Below are 19,800 nucleotides of genomic sequence, written 5' to 3' on the forward strand. Positions count from 1 at the left end.
TCTGTCTTCCCAAAGTCCACACCACACCTCATCATTAACGAGTGTTCGTTTTTGCTTTTTACATTTGGCCTGTTCTCCCCCCTCGTTTCTAACTTCACGTTGGACTTTTAGACCCGCCCAGGCACCATTTTCATTACCTCTGCTCCTGTGGTGTTGACTATGGTGACTAACAGCAAAAAATCCACAACAAACTCTGGGAACTCATGAGTTACCTCGGTAGGCTCTGACTCTCAACTAAGCATCTGAAGATGAAAGCATTCAGAAAATGAGCTTCCATTTCCTCTCTCTGGTTTCCCCTTCATCACAGATGCTTGCCCAGCTTGGGTTCCCCTATGGGAAGACTTCCCTAGAAGAAGAGAGAGTGTACGGCTGCTTTCTTATGACCACTGGTGACTGTCATTTGAAGTTCAGAGCTGAAGCCCAATTATCACACTTATTGCATCAGATGCTTCAATATCTGCTAATTCTGGGGTGCAGAAATGCCACACTTCCTCCTGGGATGTAATCTGTTAGTGAGAGAAGAAGTAGGAATTTGTCTTGTGGGAAGGGATTTTTTTAAAAAAGAAAAGAAAACAGAGGGCTAGGGCCTGGAGAAGAAGGGTTCTGTAATGGTTGCTTTGATATCCCTAAGAAGTCACTAAGGAGGCAGAAGAAGAAAGTACAAGGATCAGGAGAGGGACAGTCGTAATGGTCATTTCTGTCTAAAGGGCCTACTATGATCCAGGCGTGATACCAAGGGCTTTATTGGGAGCGCTCATACCGTCCACCCAACAACCCCATGACATAGGTACAATTCTCGTTACAGTTTTAGGGATGACAAATAAAGAGGCTAAATGATTTGCCCACGGGACTACAGCTAGTCAGAGATGGAAGCAGGATTCCATCACAGAGAGAACTCCCAGACACATGGTCTTCTAGACTAGATACATGTCAGGATCATTATGGGGAGTTACTCAAACCATGGATTCCTCAACAGTATAGAGGATATACTGAATCAGAAATTCTAGGGATGGGGCGCCTGGATGGCTCAGTGGGTTAGGCCACTGCTTTCGGCTTGGGTCATGATCTCAGGGTCCTGGGATTGAGCCCCACATTGGGCTCTCTGCTTGGTGGGGAGCCAGCTTCCTCCTCTCTCTTTGCCTGCCTCTCTGCCTACTTGTGATCTCTCTCTGTCAAATAAATGAAAATCTTAAAAAAAAGAAAGAAAGAAAGAAAGAAAGAAAGAAAGAAAGAAAGAAATTAATTAATTCTAGGGATGCCATCTGGGACAATGTAGTTTCCCAAGAGCTTCGCTGGTAGTTTTGATGTTCATCCAAGTTTGAGTACCTTGGGAGGACACAGGCTTTGCATGCTCTGGAGGGACAGACCCAGTACCAATATGGGGATAGTGATGGGACACAAGTTTCAGGTTAGTGAAGGAGAGGAGCTTGGAACAGTGAGAGGGCAGGTGCTGCTTTGGGAGTGAGTGGGCTTCCTGTGCTGTGGGGCCTGGAAGCCAGCACGGTGTAGACATGGTGATACTTAAGTCACTTCTAATCTCAATAGTCTTTGAGTCCCAACCATTAATTCACTCAACTGGTGTTCATGCAGCATCAATTCTACGCTGGGTACTGTGCCAGGCCCTTCTAGTCTCCTGGTGGACACAGAACACCACTAACACAATCCTATTTCCACCTGCCTTCCGGCCAATGGTGGTGTGTAGATTTTTTCATCTGAAGCAGCCACAAGAGAGGGTGGTCCTATACCACAGCTCAGCATACGTGAGGGGTGTCTTTTGCCCTAGTTTTTTCACTCATCAGTTGATTGATTTAGAGACTATTTATTGACTAGCTACTGTGTGTTCGATGGCTACCTAACCACTATTTGTGCTCTTTTCTGTATAACTTTCACTGGCGTTACTGCCTAGTCGGGGACCATAGGTCCCAGCATCCTTTGCAATTAGGTGTGGCCATGTGACTGGGTTCTTGCCCACAGAACGTGAACAGTGATGTACAAACTTCTAGACCCGGTCCATAAAAGCCTCCCAGGAGGCACTCCTTACATTCTTGTTCTTTTTGTCTGGACCAAACAGTAGAAACCTCTCGGGAGACTTTGAGAGCATCCTGCTGATGGTGGCAGAGCCTCCTCTGGCCTGGGTAGCTGGATGACGGCGTGGAGGATGGCCATCCTGCCCATCTGTCAAACTTGCCTAACACCGTGATCCATGCAAAAACAAGTCTATCACATTGGAGCTTTTACCCATGACACTGCGTGTTACTGCAGTTAGCCTGCTCTCATACAGGTCTGTGAATAAGACAGACCTTGTCTGTGTCTCAGAGCTACCAGCTGCCCTGGGGAAAACAATCACAATCAAGGCTGTGACAAGACGAACTCCCCACGGCGGCACAGGACAGAGGCCTCTACACCGTCCTCCTAGAGGATCGCAGAAATGCCATCTGAGCTGAGACCTAGAGGGTAAATTGGAATTCATCAGAAGGGGCGAGAGGAAGGACCTTTCCATCAGAGCACAGCCCACAGCAAGAAAGTCCACTGGGTGTGTGAGGAAATGCAACAAGCGCAGTGGGGCCAGAGTGAGGTCAGGGACAAAGCTGGGTAACAGTAAGGGATGTTGCTGTAGGGGTCAGATTATCTGCCAGATCAGCGGAGAGGAAAAAAGTCCCATGTCCCTTCTAGATTCCTGGGCTCAGACCCCAACTTCACTGAGGAATACTTTACAAGTCAGACTGTTCTATATAGTTCCCCATTCTCATTCAGGCCCAGCGTGAAAGCCCAGAGTGTGTGTGTGTGTGTGTGTGTGTGTGTGTGTGTATGTGTGTGTGTGCCCATGCATGTACGTTGGTTTAAAAAAAGGGAGGGGGGAGAAAGTTGATTTAGTCATTTTGAACTGAGTCATATCAGAGCAGCAACAGAGGGTATTGGTTCTGGGGGTGGGGGAAGCGGTCGCCAGCCTATGCTGGAGGAAGGCCATGACACTAGGAGATTAGTGTGGTGGGATCACCAGTCCTGGCAAGCTTAACAGAAATGAAGAGGACCAGTCTGATTCTAGCTCCAACAGACAATATTGAAAGCCTGCCAGGAAGAATCTGAGCAATATTTTGCAAACTTTAATAACAGCTCAGAGAAACCGATCAGAGCATTTGGCTTTGCCGTGCATTATTGCTTAGCTGGACCCATGTAATAGCAGAGAGAAATGAATCCATTTTTTCCATTTGCAGAGAATAATATTTTTCTTCCTCCCAAACGGAAAGGAATTCAGTAAAGTCTAAATGTATTTGTTTTGTTCCTTATTTCAACTTCTCCATAAATCGCCCATAGGGTTTTGGCACCCACTGTTTAGGTAGCTGGTTCACTGCCCGACATATCTTCTTACTGGAAACTGTATTCCAGAAACTGCAATTTTATTTAGTTGAAACCTTAATTTGGAGCTTGGATATCCCATTTGGTATCTCAGGCAGGGACTCTGAGAAGGAGATAGAAGGTTTTTGGATGTGCCAAGTAGTAGGAGAATTCCATGCATCATTTCCCTCTGAGAATGGTTCTGGAACCTGAAATAGGAACAAATCCCAGATCTACTTCTTATGACCTGGGTGACTTTGAAGACAAGGTTGAAGCAGTGCTGGGATCCTTGCCTCCTAGGTATGTTGGTAAGATAAGATAAAGTAAGATGTATCAAAAATCTGGGATAGTGGCTGCCTTTTAGGAGAATCCTATCAAATGGAATTTCCTTTCTCTTCCTTCTCTTCCTTAAGGCAGACAGAGGGTTGTGATGCCCCGGATAGCAGCCCGGCGCAAATACCGTTTCTCCCGATGGCATGTGGACTCTCCACTGCCAGCCCGGTGAATGCAAAAGCTCAGACATCACTATCAGTCCTGGCAAAAGAGGCAGATCAGGGGATACTGTGGGCTGGTTAAATGTGGAGGTACCTCCCACAGGGAGAAAGGCATCTGGAGAGTCCCAAGGACAAGGCGGACCCAAGCACATAAGGGCCTTAAAAACAGGCTTCCAGCTAGTTCCTAGACCTGGCTCCCTCAGCCGGGTCACTCAGATGTGGCTCAGCTGCAGGACAAGTGCAAATGCTCTGGCCTCACTTTTGGGAAGATGAACTGAGATCTTTTAATCTTAGATAGATGAATATTTTCTGAAGAAAACAGAGTCAGGGAAAAAAACAAAACAAAACAAAACACAAATGGCAGGGAAGAAGGTAGGAGACATAGATTTTTCTTTAGGTAGGACTGGTGGTTGTCCAATTATTTTTGGTGAGAAGTCTGTATATGAAAGGGCTTGGAACATTCTTTCTCATCCATTAGTCTTTGCTGGCATGTTACCTCTGTCAAAGGCCTTCCAAGAGGACTGCTCCTCTCCCCAGTGAAGCTACATCCTTACCTTGTTTTATGTTCATCACAATATTTATCATCATCCAAAATGACACATATTGATTTGGCTTTCTGTTCATAATTTGTCTTCCCTAGTGGAATGCACCTGCGACGAAAGGCACTCATCCAGCGGGCCTACCGTATCCCGAGTGTGTGATGCCGGATACGAAAATATCTATCGGGGGAAGCAATGAGCAAAGTAATATATGTCGTGTATAGTGATTGCTGTTTTTAGTTTCAGAGGTTAGGGGGACAATTAAGTAAAAATAAAACTTTTGCTACAAAATAAGACATTATAAATACTTTTCCAGAAAACACAGCCAATTTTTTCTAGATTGATAAGTACTTTTAGAAGCAGAATTGATTTTTAACCACTTTTCCTCATGTAAGTATCATCAAAAAGTTCAAGGTTTGGCCAACGAATTCCAAGTTATGTTTAGATAAATATGTTTACATTTTAGAATTCATCCCAGTTCTTGGTAATCAGAAGGTATTATCCAAATAAGCTGTCATTTGTACCACCATTTATCTTAAAATTGGCTCCATTGTCTCAAAAGCATAAGCCTTATATTTTAGGGTCAGTATGATGTCACTCTCAGTCTACTAGCAAAAAATCCTACACATTATGTTTTAAATGAACACAATTACCAAAAATCTATTTTTTCACATGCGTACTGGCGTCCACACGGTTTAAACGTTTTGATAAAGGGAGCGTGGCTTTTCATCGGGCAATCCAATGCGAGTCTCACTATAATGCAAAAGGGATCTAGGCAGCTGGAATTGATACTTCATAAAACATTTCATACTTCAGGGTAAAATTCATTCTGCTCTTGGGTGTTGGGGTCATATTTAAAAAGTAGACTGGAGGGGCGCCTGGGTGGCTCAGTGGGTTAAGCCTCTGCCTTCAGCTCAGGTCATGATCTCAGGGTCCTGCTCAGCAGGGAGCCTGCTTCCTCCCCTCTCTCTGCCTGCCTCTCTGCCGGCTTGTGATCTTTGTCTGTCAAATACATAAATGAAATATTTAAAAATAAAGTAGATTGGAGGTGGGGCACCTGGGTGGCTCAGTCAGTCGAGCACCCCACTCTTGATTTTTGGCTTGGGTCACGGTCTCAGGGTCCTGGGATGGGAGCTACGTGGGGTTCCACGCTCAGTGAGGAGGCTGCTTGAGATTCTCTCTCCCTCTGCCTGCCCCCCCCTCCACCCTGTGCACATCTCTCTCTCAAATAAATAAATCCTTTGAAAAAGTAGATTAGAGGGGACACACAGAGGTAAGGACAAAACTCTGACTGGCAGTTAGTGCTGTGACAGCCCACCTGAAGGACAGGCAAAGGGACACCCAGCATTCACGACTCACAAGGGACTCTCCATTCCTCCTAAGGCTTTATGTGTTGTGTTTTCTGCCTCTGACCCTCACTCTCTCCTTAAGTCCTGCAAAAAGAACAAAGCAGCTGATGCTGGGAAGACAACGTAGCAGGAACTGTGCACTTTGACTCTGGAGCAGATGTTCCAGCCACAGAAGATGTGACCTGCTATAAAGGATCCCTTGGAGCCTCTGTAAATGTGGCAGGAATAGAATCTGCCTTGGAGGCTTGCTGTGGCTTGAATAAGCTGATGCCACAGGGCTTAACACCAGGGAAGTGCTCAACCATTGCACGTTAGCCGTGATGAAAAGCTGTTTGGTGACGACTTCATACCCTTGGCTGATCCATCGACAATCCCGCACTGCAACCATGTTTGTATTATTAAAATATTGAAGCGGAAAAGCCCCAGTGGGCAGCAGCATCCCATCTGTGAGAGGGTCCTAGCAAAGACTGGGGAAGTCAGGCGGCCTTGCGCCTTCCCAGCATTAAAGCAATTATACCCCGCGTTGTTAAACTCCGTGGTATCCAGTTCAACTTGCGAAATAATAAGAATTAAATACAGCCCAAATAGTAGCACTTTCCTTCATCCGTGAAAGAGTGGTACTCAACAGTGAAGCTCTCTAGCTAAATTACCAAGTTCAGGGCCCAAATTTAGGATGGGGCAATTTTGAAACAGTTGATTACTGCATCTAAGATTATGGGTGTTCTTGTGAACTGTGGAAACTGATGAAATAAATATAAAATGGTGGATTATTATGGGCACAATTAGGGGGAAAACCCTGCCTGGGCTGCCTGGCGTGGTTCTGCCTTACCCCAGGGAAAGCGTATCAAAAAGCGATCCCAACTCATGACAACGAAAGACTCCACAAACAGTCACCATCTTCCATGAGAAATACGACAGAGGGACTGACTAGAACTGTTTAATTCATTATTAAAGCTGACCCTTAAGAGGAAAAGACATATTTTTTGAAGACTGGAACCCTCCCCTAAGCTTCACTTGGATGAGAAATCCAAAAAACATTGGTTCACAGCACAGAAAGCGAGCAAAATGATTCACACAACAGAGTCAGAAATTCACCTTCTCGGTTTCTAATCAGTTCCCAAGAAGGCAAGAGGTCAGAATTCGCATTTGTGCTTTGTCCTAAGACAGACTACCACCCCCACCCCCCGCCACTTTTGAGCTGTGTGTTTTCAGCCAGCTTCTTTCCTTCCATAAGCCATGCTTTCCCCATTGGTAAATAGATGGTAGACCCAACCTTCTTCCTAGGGTTATTGGAAGGCTCTGGGTGAAATGTTTACGTGAATTATTCCATTCAACTCCACTGTCAATGCTCCGCTCTCTGTAATTCCATTCTGCCTCTGCAACGTTAAAAACTCTGTGACCTTGGGCAAATTATTTTAATTTCTATGTGCAGCTGTTTCCTCATATTTAAGAACATGACGATTAATGAATATACCTATCTGACTGATTTGTTGGGAGGAATGAATGAGCTAGATATAACGTGCTTATCATCAGACATATGATAAACCTTCTATGTGTTAGCTGCTACTATTATTATGATGACTATGACTTATTAATTATTTATTTTAATACTGCAGCTATTTTAAGAATCAATCAAGTTCAGGCCACGGGACTGGGAGGAGCGACCCTTCCTGAGATGCGGTCCTGGTAGCTCTATCCTGTCAAACTAGTGATATGATGGCCACCTTGGACTTGCTGTTCCTCTCCAGCTGTGGGGTCCTAGATGTCCTGTCTGTAATCGACAGGTATGCCAAGAGGAGCCCCCAGAGGCGACATCACAGTGCCGCTAGAGCCTCTCTCCACAAGAAAAACGGGGGGGTGGGAAAAAAGAGGCAGAGGCTGAAACTGCTCAGCCCTCCCAAATGTGTGGGGGCTTGATTGGGAGTTTGGATGTCATTGTTCCATAAACTATTTTTGTTATCATTAGAATCATGCCAATATAACAATTAAAAGTCACTATTTAAAAAAAAAACAAAACAGAAAACTATTGGTAACTGTGTGTTCCTCTTGTTTTTTCTTCTGAGTCTTCCTTTTCCTCATTCCCTTCTCACCCTCCCTTCCAATATACCGGAGCTTCAAAGAAGAGAAGGAGCCAAGACTTTTCTCAAACTCTGACAGGGCTTTCGGTATTACCTTCTCTATTAAAGTTCTCTGTGGGCGGGATCTGAGCTGCCTGCATCTACGAATGGTTCAAACCCCATTTCTGCAAACATGAGCTTGAGCTTGTGCTTTCCCATCTGGAAGACGGGGGTAATAATTCTATCTCACAGGAGCACTATGAGTGACATGAGATCATGCTTTTGACATGTGGACCATGCTTAGCACATAGTAAAGGATCAGATACGCTAGCCAATATTGTCTCAAGCTTTGGCACCAGTTTCAGAAAGTTAATACTCCAGCCAGTTACGATTTTCCTCTTTTTTTTTTTTTTTTTTTTACATTTTGTTATAAAGTATACATACAATAAAATGTACCATCTTAAACTATATATATATATATATATATATATATATATATGCATGTATGTGTATATATATATATACATTTTTTTTAGGGAAGGATGACTTTATTCAAGGTTATCCGAATAGGATGGAGAGACCAGAAGGCAGTCTAAACTCAACTGCACTGAAACAAAAATGGGAGAGTTTTTACGAGCTAGAATGTCAGAGGAGCTGGGTATAGAATCATAGACCATTTTTGTTTGCAAATTGTCCTTACCCAAAGGAAGGAAAAGTATTTTCATGACAAGAGGTAGTTTTACAACTTGGAGTAATATGCCCAAGGGACCAAAGAAGTTAGCCTCCTACCTCTCCCAGAAAAGGAGATCAGGGATTAGGGGTCGGGGCACTATCTCCCTTGATTACATTTCAAAGGACTCACTCTAGGATCCTAGAAAGTGGGGTCTAAAAAGTGGGGAGAGGTCTTTTAAAAGGATATGATTAACTATATCTTCAATGTGTAGGCCAGGGGCCTGAAGTACATTCACATTTAGTGTGGCCATCAATTCTCCCACTTTGTGGGTAAGACCCATGAGACTGAATCAGACCTGCCCAAAGCTATACCGAGTCCTGGAGCCTGTATGTTCTACTCCATCAGAATTCCCCAGAGTTTGGAAGGATCTCTTCTTCCTCTCATGCAGGCTCAAGTTTTGCAATGAGTAGTGAAGTCAGGAATAAAATTACAGCATTCACTCAGTCAATCCATTTATTCTATAGACACTTACTGGGCGTCTACCTGTCACGGAAAGGATGCATGCAAGAAATCTGGCGAAGAGAATCTCAGTTATTCCTTACAACAGCCATATTGGTATTTGGTTGCTTTTATCTTTTAGTTTAATAAATGAGTCCATGGAGGGCCAGACAAGGTTGGTAACTTACCCAGGGCCACAAAGTAAGTAATAGAGATTGGATCCAATACCAGGGGCTCTAACTCCAACATACGATGATGAAGCTGGTGACAGGGCTTGTTAAGGTTTCCTAGGGATTTGTTTTTGCTTTGGTTTTTGTTTTGCTTTGAGTCATAACAACGTAATACCAATATGGCAGAGTATCTTTTTTGTTACCATGGGAAAGAGACACAGACTCCTCTGTGAATGAAGGTTACCAGAAAGCAAAAAGGAATTAAGTCTCATGTTCACAGACTGAGAACATTATTGAATTATTTTATGTCTTGGGGACAGGGGTGCTGATGATGGTGATGATAATGACGGTGTTGATGATGCGGAAAATGCTAGTTACTATCCACCATAGTTGATGAGAGTCTCCTACATACCAGGTTTGTGTAAGGTCCATTCATAGATGCTGGGAATACTTTACTAAGATAGATACACAAGATAGACAAAATACTATTCTCATCAGAGATTGTAATCTAATAAGCAATAGGATATGTTATCTTTTTTTTAAGATTTCATTTATTTGACAGAGAGAAGACGGATGACAAAGGGAGCAGCAGGCAGAGGAGAGGGAGAAGCAGAAACCCCAGTGGGCAGGGAGCCTGATGTAGAACTCGATCCCAGAACCCTGGAATCATGACTTGAGCAGAAGGCAGCCACTTAACCAACTGAGCCACTTGATCCTTAAAACAACAAAGATGAAGAAATTCATCTTCAGACAGTTCCTTAAAAAAACATGAGATTAGAATGATGATAGTTCTAACGAAAACTACCCCTAAACTTCTGTTTTGAGCAACTCCTATGTGCTGGACAGTCTTCTTGGAACTTTACACACAAAGTATGTCATTCTGCAGATTACAGAACTCCAAGGAGCATCAGTTTCCCCACCACAAAAATGGGCACAAATGGGTCTGTCTTACACCGAAGACTTTCTATCTATATTCTCTTCTCTTAGGCTAAACTCTGGTTTCATTTTTTTTTTTTTTAAGATTTTTATTTATCTATCAGAGACGGCGGGGTGGGGGGGTGGAGAGCGAGTACAGGCAGACAGAATGGCAAGCAGAGGCAGAGGGAGAAGCAGGCTCCCTGCTGAGCAAGGAGCCCAATGTGGGACTCAATCCCAGGACGCTGGGATCATGACCTGAGCCGAAGGCAGCTGCTTAACCAGCTGAGCCACCCAGGCGTCCCTCTGGTTTCATTTTCTATCCAGACCACTTGTTACTTCCAACCTGAGTTTAAATCCCAATAATCTTGCGCTAGAAAGCAAAAGGGGTTGCTTACTTTCTAGCACCTACCAGGTCTCTGTAGATGAGAACATCTTTTTTCCCCTCTTCTGCCCCAGGGAAAGCAGGGAAAGCAGGGAATCCCAGGCAGACCACTGTGAATTGCCTCATGGGGGATGTGTGCAGAAGTTTGGTTTCTTTATCTTCTTCACTCTAACGTGCCCTTCATAGGGGCTGGGCTTTTTGCCTAAGGCATGGAGTGAATGAGGCCTGATCTTGGTCATTCTTCTGCAGGAGTCGGGGGTAGCTCCACTTCCCTAAATACACTGTGCAAGATGGTGTTAAAATCATACACTATTATTGCTACTTCAGCTTCCGCAGCACTTTCTCACAGGTTGTCTCAGTTGATCGCCATAGAAACCCTGAGGATATCTTTATTTTATGGAGGAGACTCAGGCAGCTCCCCAGAGAGGCCCACATGGAGAGGAACTGGGTGGACACTTTACTGGAACCTCATGAGCAATTCTGACCCAGACACGCCCAGCCAAGCCACTCTGAAATTTGTAACCCTTGCAAGAAAGAATAACCTTTGTTTAAACAGTTAAATTTTGGGGGGGGGGGGGCAAATTGTTTTGCAGAAATAATGAATACAAAATTTGAGAGCACAGAAATTCGCCTTCAGACAGTTCTAGATCTGCACTCCAGTTCTGCCAGTTACTAGCTTTGAAACTTTGGGGGACTCAGTCCATTTCCCTAAGCCTTAATTTCTGCATCTGCAAAAGGGGGAGAGTAAAAGTACTGATGCCCACGGTTTGCCCCCCACCCAGAGTACATAAAATGATGCTCATTCAACATAGCGCTTGGCACATGGCAAGCGGTATTTGGAAGTCATTATTATTATTGCTATTATAATCTTTTGACCTCATTTTGGCAAATATTTGAAATACTCATTCTTCTTGAAGTACCTACATAAGATTTGCTTAGTTGGATTACAGAGAAGGAACCTTCTAATGAGGAAGACATGCTCAGAGAACCCCGGTTTGGCCTGCTATTGCCCGTGGTGCTGAAGGACATGCCAAGATTAAAAAAGCTCTAACCAAGCAGCAGCCAACTGAACTTTCTTCTCCTTGTCCACAAAGTGCTGATGAACAGCATTTTGTAATGTAATTAAGATCGCCCTGAAGAATGAGTCCCCCATCACCCCCTCACTCCATCACCTTTCCCTTCACCCGCAGGAGCCCAGAGCTGGGCTTCCTCTTCTCCTACAAACAATCACCTGACCTCCAGCTCATCAGTCCCGTCCCTGGGACAGTATTCATTGATTGTAGGGGCCAGAGCCAACATTTCTCTTGAATCTGTCTTTGTATGGTCTGCACTGAGGTCAAAATGAACTACATACTCATTTTCTGGGACGACATTGTTTGACATGACAGTGATTAGAAACTCTTCCTGCTTCCATCCACGTACCCATGTTTATGCTCTTCTTGGCCCTAGGGCGCAGATCCTGTCTCTAAGTTGAGGGCAGGTGAGGAAGACAGATTCCCCTGAAAACCGTGATTCATCTGCAGTCACCGTCTTCGGAACAGGACTCAATGAGGCAACTTATCGCCCGCAACAGCGTTCAAAGAGATGAGTGACCCCCTTCCCACATGACACTTCTACCTTTTTTGAGAAGACCATGGAGCTCATTTCTTAGACCAAAATGACGGGTCAATCCAGATCTTTTAAAAACATATGTTCTGATGTGACGATCTCATCAGGCTGCCAATGACTGACTATCTCATGGAGAAGTTTAAGATGACTGTATTTTGTTGGAAACAATCCTAGCTCTTAATAAGCTTCACAGGGAGATTGCTCAGGGATAAGAGGTCTGACTGTTGATCTTGACTTGCTCACCAATTAGCTACGTGAACTTGGGTAGAAAACTCCATGTCTCCGAGTCAAATCAGTTTCCTTGTTCATGAAATGGAGAGGATAATCCCTGTTTCACCTAGTTTTCAGGGTTTTTAGAAAGATCAAATGGGATGATAGTAATAAAAGTACTCTGAAAATAAATTAAATGCCTTTCACTTATATAAACATTCCAGTTATAACAAGAAACTCTACAATAAATTAACTAGGTTTAACCAGCAACCTCCCACCCAACAGAAAATAATGACATTGGAAAGATATGTACCATATATATAAATCAAGCTCTAAGGATGAAAAAAAGATAAGAATTTATGTTTGGCAAAAAACACTACAGAGAGAAAGTTAACACAAAGACGACAGACTGTAAAAATATAAACAATGTCAAAAACCTTAAAGTAGGTATTATCATTTTTTTCTTAAAGATTTATTTATTTATTTGAGAAAGAGAGAGAGCAAGAGGGAGAGAGAGTGTGTGTGCACAGGAGTGGGGGGGCAGAGGATAAGAGAAAGAACCTCAAGCAGACTCCCCACTAAGTGCGTAGCCCCACGTAGGGCTTCATCCCAAGACACGGAGATCATGACCTGAGCCAAAATCAAGAGTCAGATGCTTAACTTACTGAGGCACCCAGGCACCCCAAAGTATATTGTCTTAAATCTACAAGAAAGTCAGGCAAATAAATAGAACAAGAGGCAGGATCCTAAATAATCTAAGCCTTCAAACCGTCTAATCTTAGAATGGGGAAATCAAACTGGTTAAGAAGTATGGAAGGCTATGCTCAAATTCCTTGGTTATCAGAAAATGTGAGTTAAAAGAGCCAGATACTACTTTGCATCCATCAGATTGGCCAAAATTAGAAGTCAGGCTTATGACAACCACTCCCGAGGGAATCACACTGGTTCAGCCTCAGGAATCTGACTCCACTTGCTGATGTTAGACACAAAGGTACCTTATGACCCAGGAATCTCCATCCTTGGTCCAGAGCAGAAAAATTCTTCCCAAGTCTTTACATGAGGCAACCCAAGCCTATGTAGGGTTGTAGCTAAGTAAACTGTGACGGGATGCTAGGCAGCATTTAGGACTAGGGACTAGATGAAGATATAGCAACATGGAGAGATATCAAAAATAGTAGTGAATGGAAAAAAGAGAAACTAGGAGTTCTATAACAGAATCTCATTTGCATGGATTATAAACATTCACACAAAACAACAGTCTATATGCATAATACGTCAAACACACTGCAGTTTTTCCTTAAGTGGGAGGGGAGGTAGGATTAGAAATGAAATTTGGAAAAAGAAGGGAGAGGTAAACCCCACAAGAGTCCCTTGAAAGACCTGAAAACACTGTATGCCATGAACCAAGTAATATAGTTAAATAATATAAAAATTATATACCTAGGTGAACATATGCACCCGAAAGGTTAAAAGCATTGGCAACAAAATAATCACAGTGGTTACTTCTGTATACTTCTGGAATGGGGTTCAACTATTACTTTCTTCTTTTTGGTATCTGCATCTTCTACACTTTCCATAATAGACATATATTCCTTTCTTTTTTTTTTTAAGTTTCTGTCTATATTCCAGTTAGATAAGATACACCATAATATTAGTTACAGGTGTACAATATAGGGATTCAACTCTCCATATAGATGAGCACACATGGTGCTCATCAGACAGGAGCACTCCTTAATCCCCCTCACCTGTTTAACCCAGCCCTCCACCCACCTCCCCTCTGGTAACCATTGGTTTATTCTCTACAGTCAAGAGTCTGTTTCTTGGTTTGTATCCCTCTCTCTCTCTTTTTCCCTATGCTCACTTTTGTTTTGTTTCTTAAATTCCACATATAAGTGAAGCCATATGGTAGATCTTTCTCAGACTGACTTATTTCACTTAGCATAATACTCTAGTTCCAACCACGTCTTTGCAAATGGTAAGATTTTTTATGACTAATATTTCATTGTTTATTGACGTCCAATGGACATTTATGCTGTCTCCATAATTTGGCCACTGTAGATAATGTTGCTATAAACCTTGGGGTGCATGTGTCTTTTTGAATCAGTATTTTTGTATCCTTTGGGTAAATACCTAGTAGTGAAATTGCTGGATTGTAGGGTAGTTCTATTTTTTGACTTCTGAGGATACATTCTGTTTGTACAAAGGCAAGAGACTTAAGACTCCCTAAAGATAAGGAGGGTGCCTGGGGGGCTCGGTTGGTTGATTATGTGACTCTTGATCTTGGGCTCGTGTATTTGAGCCCCACGCTGGATGCAGAGATTACTTACAATTTTAAAAAGTTCTCACTTCTGGCTGTCCTCATGAAAATGGAGAGGGTGCAAAACTTCGAAGAGTTGAGATTCGGCAAGTATATTTACTAAAAGAAAGGATTCTGCAGGAAGAGAGAGAAAATGGCGCACTGGGGTAATGATTTTTTTTTGGTTCCCCCAAGAAACCCAAGTGTTGAAAAATGTTGTCTTAGTCTATGAGCTGCCAAGTCTTTTTTCCCTGTGAGAAGTCCACTGGCAAGGAACACATAAGATATCTGTCCTTCTCCTCTTCGGGTATCAAATAAAGCCACTGGCTTCTGTTTTGTAGTCACGAGAATTTTAGAACATTTGCAGTCCTTGCCATGGGATGGCTCCTTCTATATATTTTGCAGGAAAAAAAAATCTACTCACATTTATATATGAGATGAATATGTTATTAATAATGACTATTAATAGCTGACATTAGAATTCTTCTGAGGAAGGGAACAATCTTTGTTCAATAAAATTTTTTGATGGGCTCTACAGGGTATGAGATTAGTAGTCAAAACCACAAAAACGGATGATAAAACACCCTGAATGAGATTTTGTTTTGTTCCCAAAAGGAAAGTGGAGCAAACAGTGGGAAGAGATGATCTAGACAGGAACCAAAAGGAAGTAAGAAGCTTCCTGAAGGCATAACCAGGTAACAGCCCTGTGTGGGGTTCTAGAAACAGGATCTCTAATGATAAATGTGACATTGTCTGAGGTCGATAAAGAACTTCTCTTCCCTGCCACAGTTTTAAGTAAAGTTTATTTTTGGCCCCAGGAGACGACACTGAGTTTAATATCGGGGAGACAGCATGTGTGGGAGCCAGAGCCTAGAGATGGAGAAACCCTGAGGATGCTTAAAGCTCCTCAGACTACTGGGTGATGGACGTTCATGCCATCCTATCTATTTCTTCAGAGTGACCACAGCTGGCAAGCTCTTTTCTGTTTTTCCAGGACAACAAAACCAGGGCATGCCCACGTAGGCAGATGCCAGCCATTGGGGGAAGGGGGACTGGACGAATTCTCAAAGATTGGTAAGGAATCTCCAGTTCCCATGCATAGACATTGGGAGGACAGACCAAGCCTCAGTAATGATGAGCTTCCTCAACAGCCTGCATCATGTGAAAACTGGAAAGAATTATGGAGCTGAAGTTAGGTGTACCAGGACTGCACTCTGGATGGCACAGACAGAGGAGGAAAGCGCCATCGATTGACTGTGCACTGTCCCAGCCCCACTACACAGCTCATCTGATTTAACCTTTATTACAATCCTGGGAGGCGAGTATTATTATCCCCATTTTGCACAGGAGGGGGCTGAACTCAGGAAGATTGAATCACTTACCCAACATTGCACAGAGTTAAGAAGTGACGGCACCAGCATTTGACCCAGGCCTGTTTGCAAAGTCTAGTCTCTTTGTACTCTGCTATCCTCCTTCTTTTGAAGAAACAATCAGGAGGTATACAGCAGCTACCTTCGGGGAATATTCAATAAAAAAGGACCAGCTGACAAACCATTCTCTTTTGATATTTCCCTCATTTGGGGTGACATGTTTGTGCATTTATCACAGAATCTTCAACTTGTAAGGGAAACTTCTGAGAGCCTCTAAACAGGAAGGTCTTTTTGCAATTGGGATGGGGGTGGGTGTGGTTCAAGGTGAATTTGATGGAGAAAACTTAACCAGGATAAGGGAAGTGGGGACTATTTTCAAGCAGAGCTCGTCTAGTGGAAGGGCGGGAAGCAGCTGTAGGAGGTGGTCAGCATGGAGGTGGAATCTGCAGGACGGAAGAGAGGACCATGGATAAAGAGGGGCATGGATACAGATGTGTCTTTACTTCCAGGAAGGCTCAATTTCCTTTAGCTGAGCGAATACGGATTGATGACCTACGCTGCATAGAGCAAACACTGTGCTACATGCTGGGAACCCAAAGATGACTATGGCAGGGAACGCAAGACTATTGGGAGCCTAGTCTAATTGGAAATTACACTGAATGTTGCTGATGGCCTCCAAAGTATCCTCTCCCCTTACCCCTGCTTACAAGGACTTGAACTTCTCAGCCACAGAGTTCTGGCCAGTGAGCAGACTCCCACCTCTTTTGTACTCATGATCGGTTTAAGGATGGGCACCCGTCTTTTCACAGACTCAGTCGGTGAAACCTCAGAACTTTCATTGGCTGGGGAGGAGAACAGAAATTCTTCTCATCTGGATACCAGTGAGAAAACTTGGCAATCACTTTGATACCATAAAGGGCTAATCTGAGGTTAAAGCCAGGAAGACAGGGCCAAAAGAAATATATAAAAACGAGGCCCAGTGATTCTACAAATCTCTAGATCAAACTATACCTGAAGCCTGCTACCTCTTTTCATGTATGTGGACCAATATATTCTAGTTTGAGTTGGATTTTCTGTATCATGCAGCAAAAACACTATGATTTAAGGAAATATAAAAAGAGATCATTCCAATATCATAAGGTGAGCACTACAATAAAAATATGAAGAGAGTGACATGGGATTTTAGAGGAGAGGCACTGACTCCAACTCTGGGATAGAAGGAAGCATTTCTTTTTGAAAAAATATTAATTTATTTTATAGAAAGAGGGAGAGAGGGAGAGAGAGTACTAGCGGGTGGGGGGGGGCTGAGGGAGAGAAGGAGACTCCCCGCTGAGTGGGGAGCCCTACATGGGGCTCTATCTCATGACCCCGAGATCATGACCCAAGCCAAAATCAAGAGTTGATGTTCAACCAACTAAGCCACTCAGGCATCTCAAAGGAAGCATTTCAAAGGGAACGATGAAGGTAATTGATGATTTTAACTGAGCTTTAAAGGATGAACTAGAGTTAGGTGGGGAAGGAGTTTCAGGCAGAGGGAATCTCAGAAGCAAAGACACAAAAGCACGAACGGTATGATCTTTGCTGGGAACGTCAAAGTTTAGTCTTACTAGATGATAAAGTGCAATGCTTGGCTGGTTGGCACTGTGGCTGGACAGCAGTTTGGGTTTCACTCAGTGGGTGAAAAGGAGATAAGGTTTTAGGCAGGAGAGTGATGTCTTGATTTACATACAGCTGTAAGGTAGACGATAACATTAGAAGAGATGGGGAGCTCCTTGGGGGGATGAACTCATTCATACTCACTCACGACACCAAACGGTACTAGGCACTCACTACAACGAATGACAAGGCACACAGACACAGTCCCTGCCCTTGCCAAGCTTACTGTTGGCTGAGATTCTTACAGAAGTTAAGGTAAGATGGTAAGTGGCCGACTGGGACAGTGTCTCTGCAGATAGATGGGGTAAGGGCATTTCAGCAGTGGATAACATGAAATTTATACACAGTAGGAACTATCTTTTCCTTACCTTACCCATTTAGAGCCTGACTCCAAATGAACCATTGTTTTCCTACACTGAAAGCCACTTCTGCTGGTAATACAGGGATTACACGGTATGATTTCCACAGTGACTATTTCAGTCTTTATTATTCTACATGGAATCCTGTTCTTACTCTTGGCTACTCTTGTATGGACATTGGCTCCAGCTATGGAGAGGCAAAAGGACCCTCAGCCCAGGTTCAGATTGATGGCCGACAGCACTGGGTTGGTGGCTTCATGAGGAGTGGGACTGAGAAGAATGTGAAGATTGCTCAGATTGATTTTTTTAGAAGATTTTACTTATTTATTTGAGAGAGAGAGAGCACGCGTGCACAAGAGAGCACAAGGGAGGGGAAGGGCAGAAGAAGAGGGAGATGCAGACTCCCCAGTGAGTAGGGAGCCCAACTTGGGGCTTGATCCCAAAAGCCTGGGATCATGACCTGAGCCGAAGGCAGAAGCATAACCGACTGAGCCCCCCAGGTGCCCGTTAGTTAGGTGCTTCCGACTGATTTCTGATGTCTGCCGTGGGCGCAGGCAGATCTGATGGCAATCAGACTGCATAACGGCCAACCTGGTCTTAGCCCAGTGTCTGTTTTGACCGCTATCTGATAACACCATTAGTTAGTAGGTGACTTTGCTTTTTTAAACATCAGAAGATACACGCCTTTTTCTGAAATGTAAGCTCCACAAATGGAAGCCAATTAAAATATGATCAGTACCAACAGAAAGCCCCAGAAATCTCTTATTAAAACACCCTTTAAAGTTCTTAACATACGCTTCTCCTTAAAATACTCAACTCACTAAAACAAATCCATTGTAAGATAAATACAGCTATGAGCACCTCTTTATTCATGAGAATCTGTTCACGCTCAAGGACCATCCGTTGAATGGAACTGCTCTTATTGTCAAAATACTACTTGCATCGACAGTTATTTCATTTTATTAAAAAGGAATACACATATATATCCATACACACATATTTTTCTTCACCAGCAGTTTTCTATTCTCATAAATCATTTTAGAAGTCCTATAACAACAGCAACTCTGAAAATATTTTGTATTTTTGAAGGCAAGAAGGATCCTTCTAATGGCAGCTAGCTTCTTGCTAATAAAAGACACGCAGCCATTCCAGGATTTCTGGTGCTGTCCAGACGCTCACAGGCTCTCTTCACTCTTGCTGGAAGCAGCAGCTCCAGTCCCTGACAGAGATCACAGATGAAATGCGAACTTTAAATAGGATGATTTTTCAACCACACTGTGAACTTCTGATGGAGTCATGGGTGGAAGGGGTTTGAGGTCCAGCCTGCTGCTGGCCTCATCACTGACTGGGTGACCCAGAGCCTGTTAGCCAAAAGGCCATTCCGTTCTCCTGGTGTTGGGGTGGGAGGCCTGAGGGAGGCTGCAGGAGAAGCTGGGCAGACCTCCCTGTGTCTCAGCTTAGGTGGCATGTCCAGCCTTTGGGGCAGGAGGGACAGCCAGTTAGGCTGAATGGGAATGGCCTCGATCCCACGGAGAGTGGTCTGGGTCGGGAGGCGGGGCACGCCGGGAGGCCTGCGCACCCTCTGAGCGTCCAGTCCCTGGTCCGTGCAGGAGGCTGGGGTAGGGGGGCATAGTGCAGAGCTGGAGGGCCCTGTTAGAGCCCTGGCTCATTAAACACCTGCTCATCACCTTAAGCCTGCTGTTTAAACTCCGAGTCTCACTTCCCTAACGTTTAGATTGGAAAGAATAAGAGGGTTACATAAGGATGAAGTAGAGTATTTTATATCAAGGACCTGGAACAACACGCATCACGCAGCGGGCGCACGATGCATGGGAACAACCTAGCTTGCTCAGTTCCCCTCGTGCCCCCCCAAATAGCCCAGGGC

The 19,800-nt window shown here is 43.8% G+C and overlaps 1 protein-coding gene across 4 annotated transcripts in view; it reads right to left on the reverse strand.

Moving 5' to 3' along the window:
- SAMD12 (sterile alpha motif domain containing 12) overlaps positions 1-19,800 on the reverse strand; it is a 389,251-nt gene that overhangs the window by 37,481 nt on the left and 331,970 nt on the right. For 2 of the 4 annotated variants that reach the window (XR_198799.3, XM_004743479.3), the window contains exon 5: positions 14,562-14,665. The exons of 1 other annotated variant lie outside the window; for it this stretch is intronic. Coding sequence is in view for 2 of the 3 variants with exons in the window: in XM_004743479.3 (XP_004743536.1) it covers positions 14,577-14,665 (89 nt within the window). In the remaining variant the exon portion in view is untranslated. Of the gene's footprint in view, positions 1-14,561; positions 14,666-18,761; positions 19,135-19,800 lie in introns of those variants that run through there. One more of the 4 variants, XM_004743480.3, reaches the window with a different exon arrangement.

Source organism: Mustela putorius, unplaced genomic scaffold, assembly GCF_011764305.1.
Source record: "Mustela putorius furo isolate JIRA1106 unplaced genomic scaffold, ASM1176430v1.1 tig00000228_pilon_pilon_pilon, whole genome shotgun sequence".
Classification (NCBI taxonomy): Eukaryota; Metazoa; Chordata; class Mammalia; order Carnivora; family Mustelidae; genus Mustela; species Mustela putorius.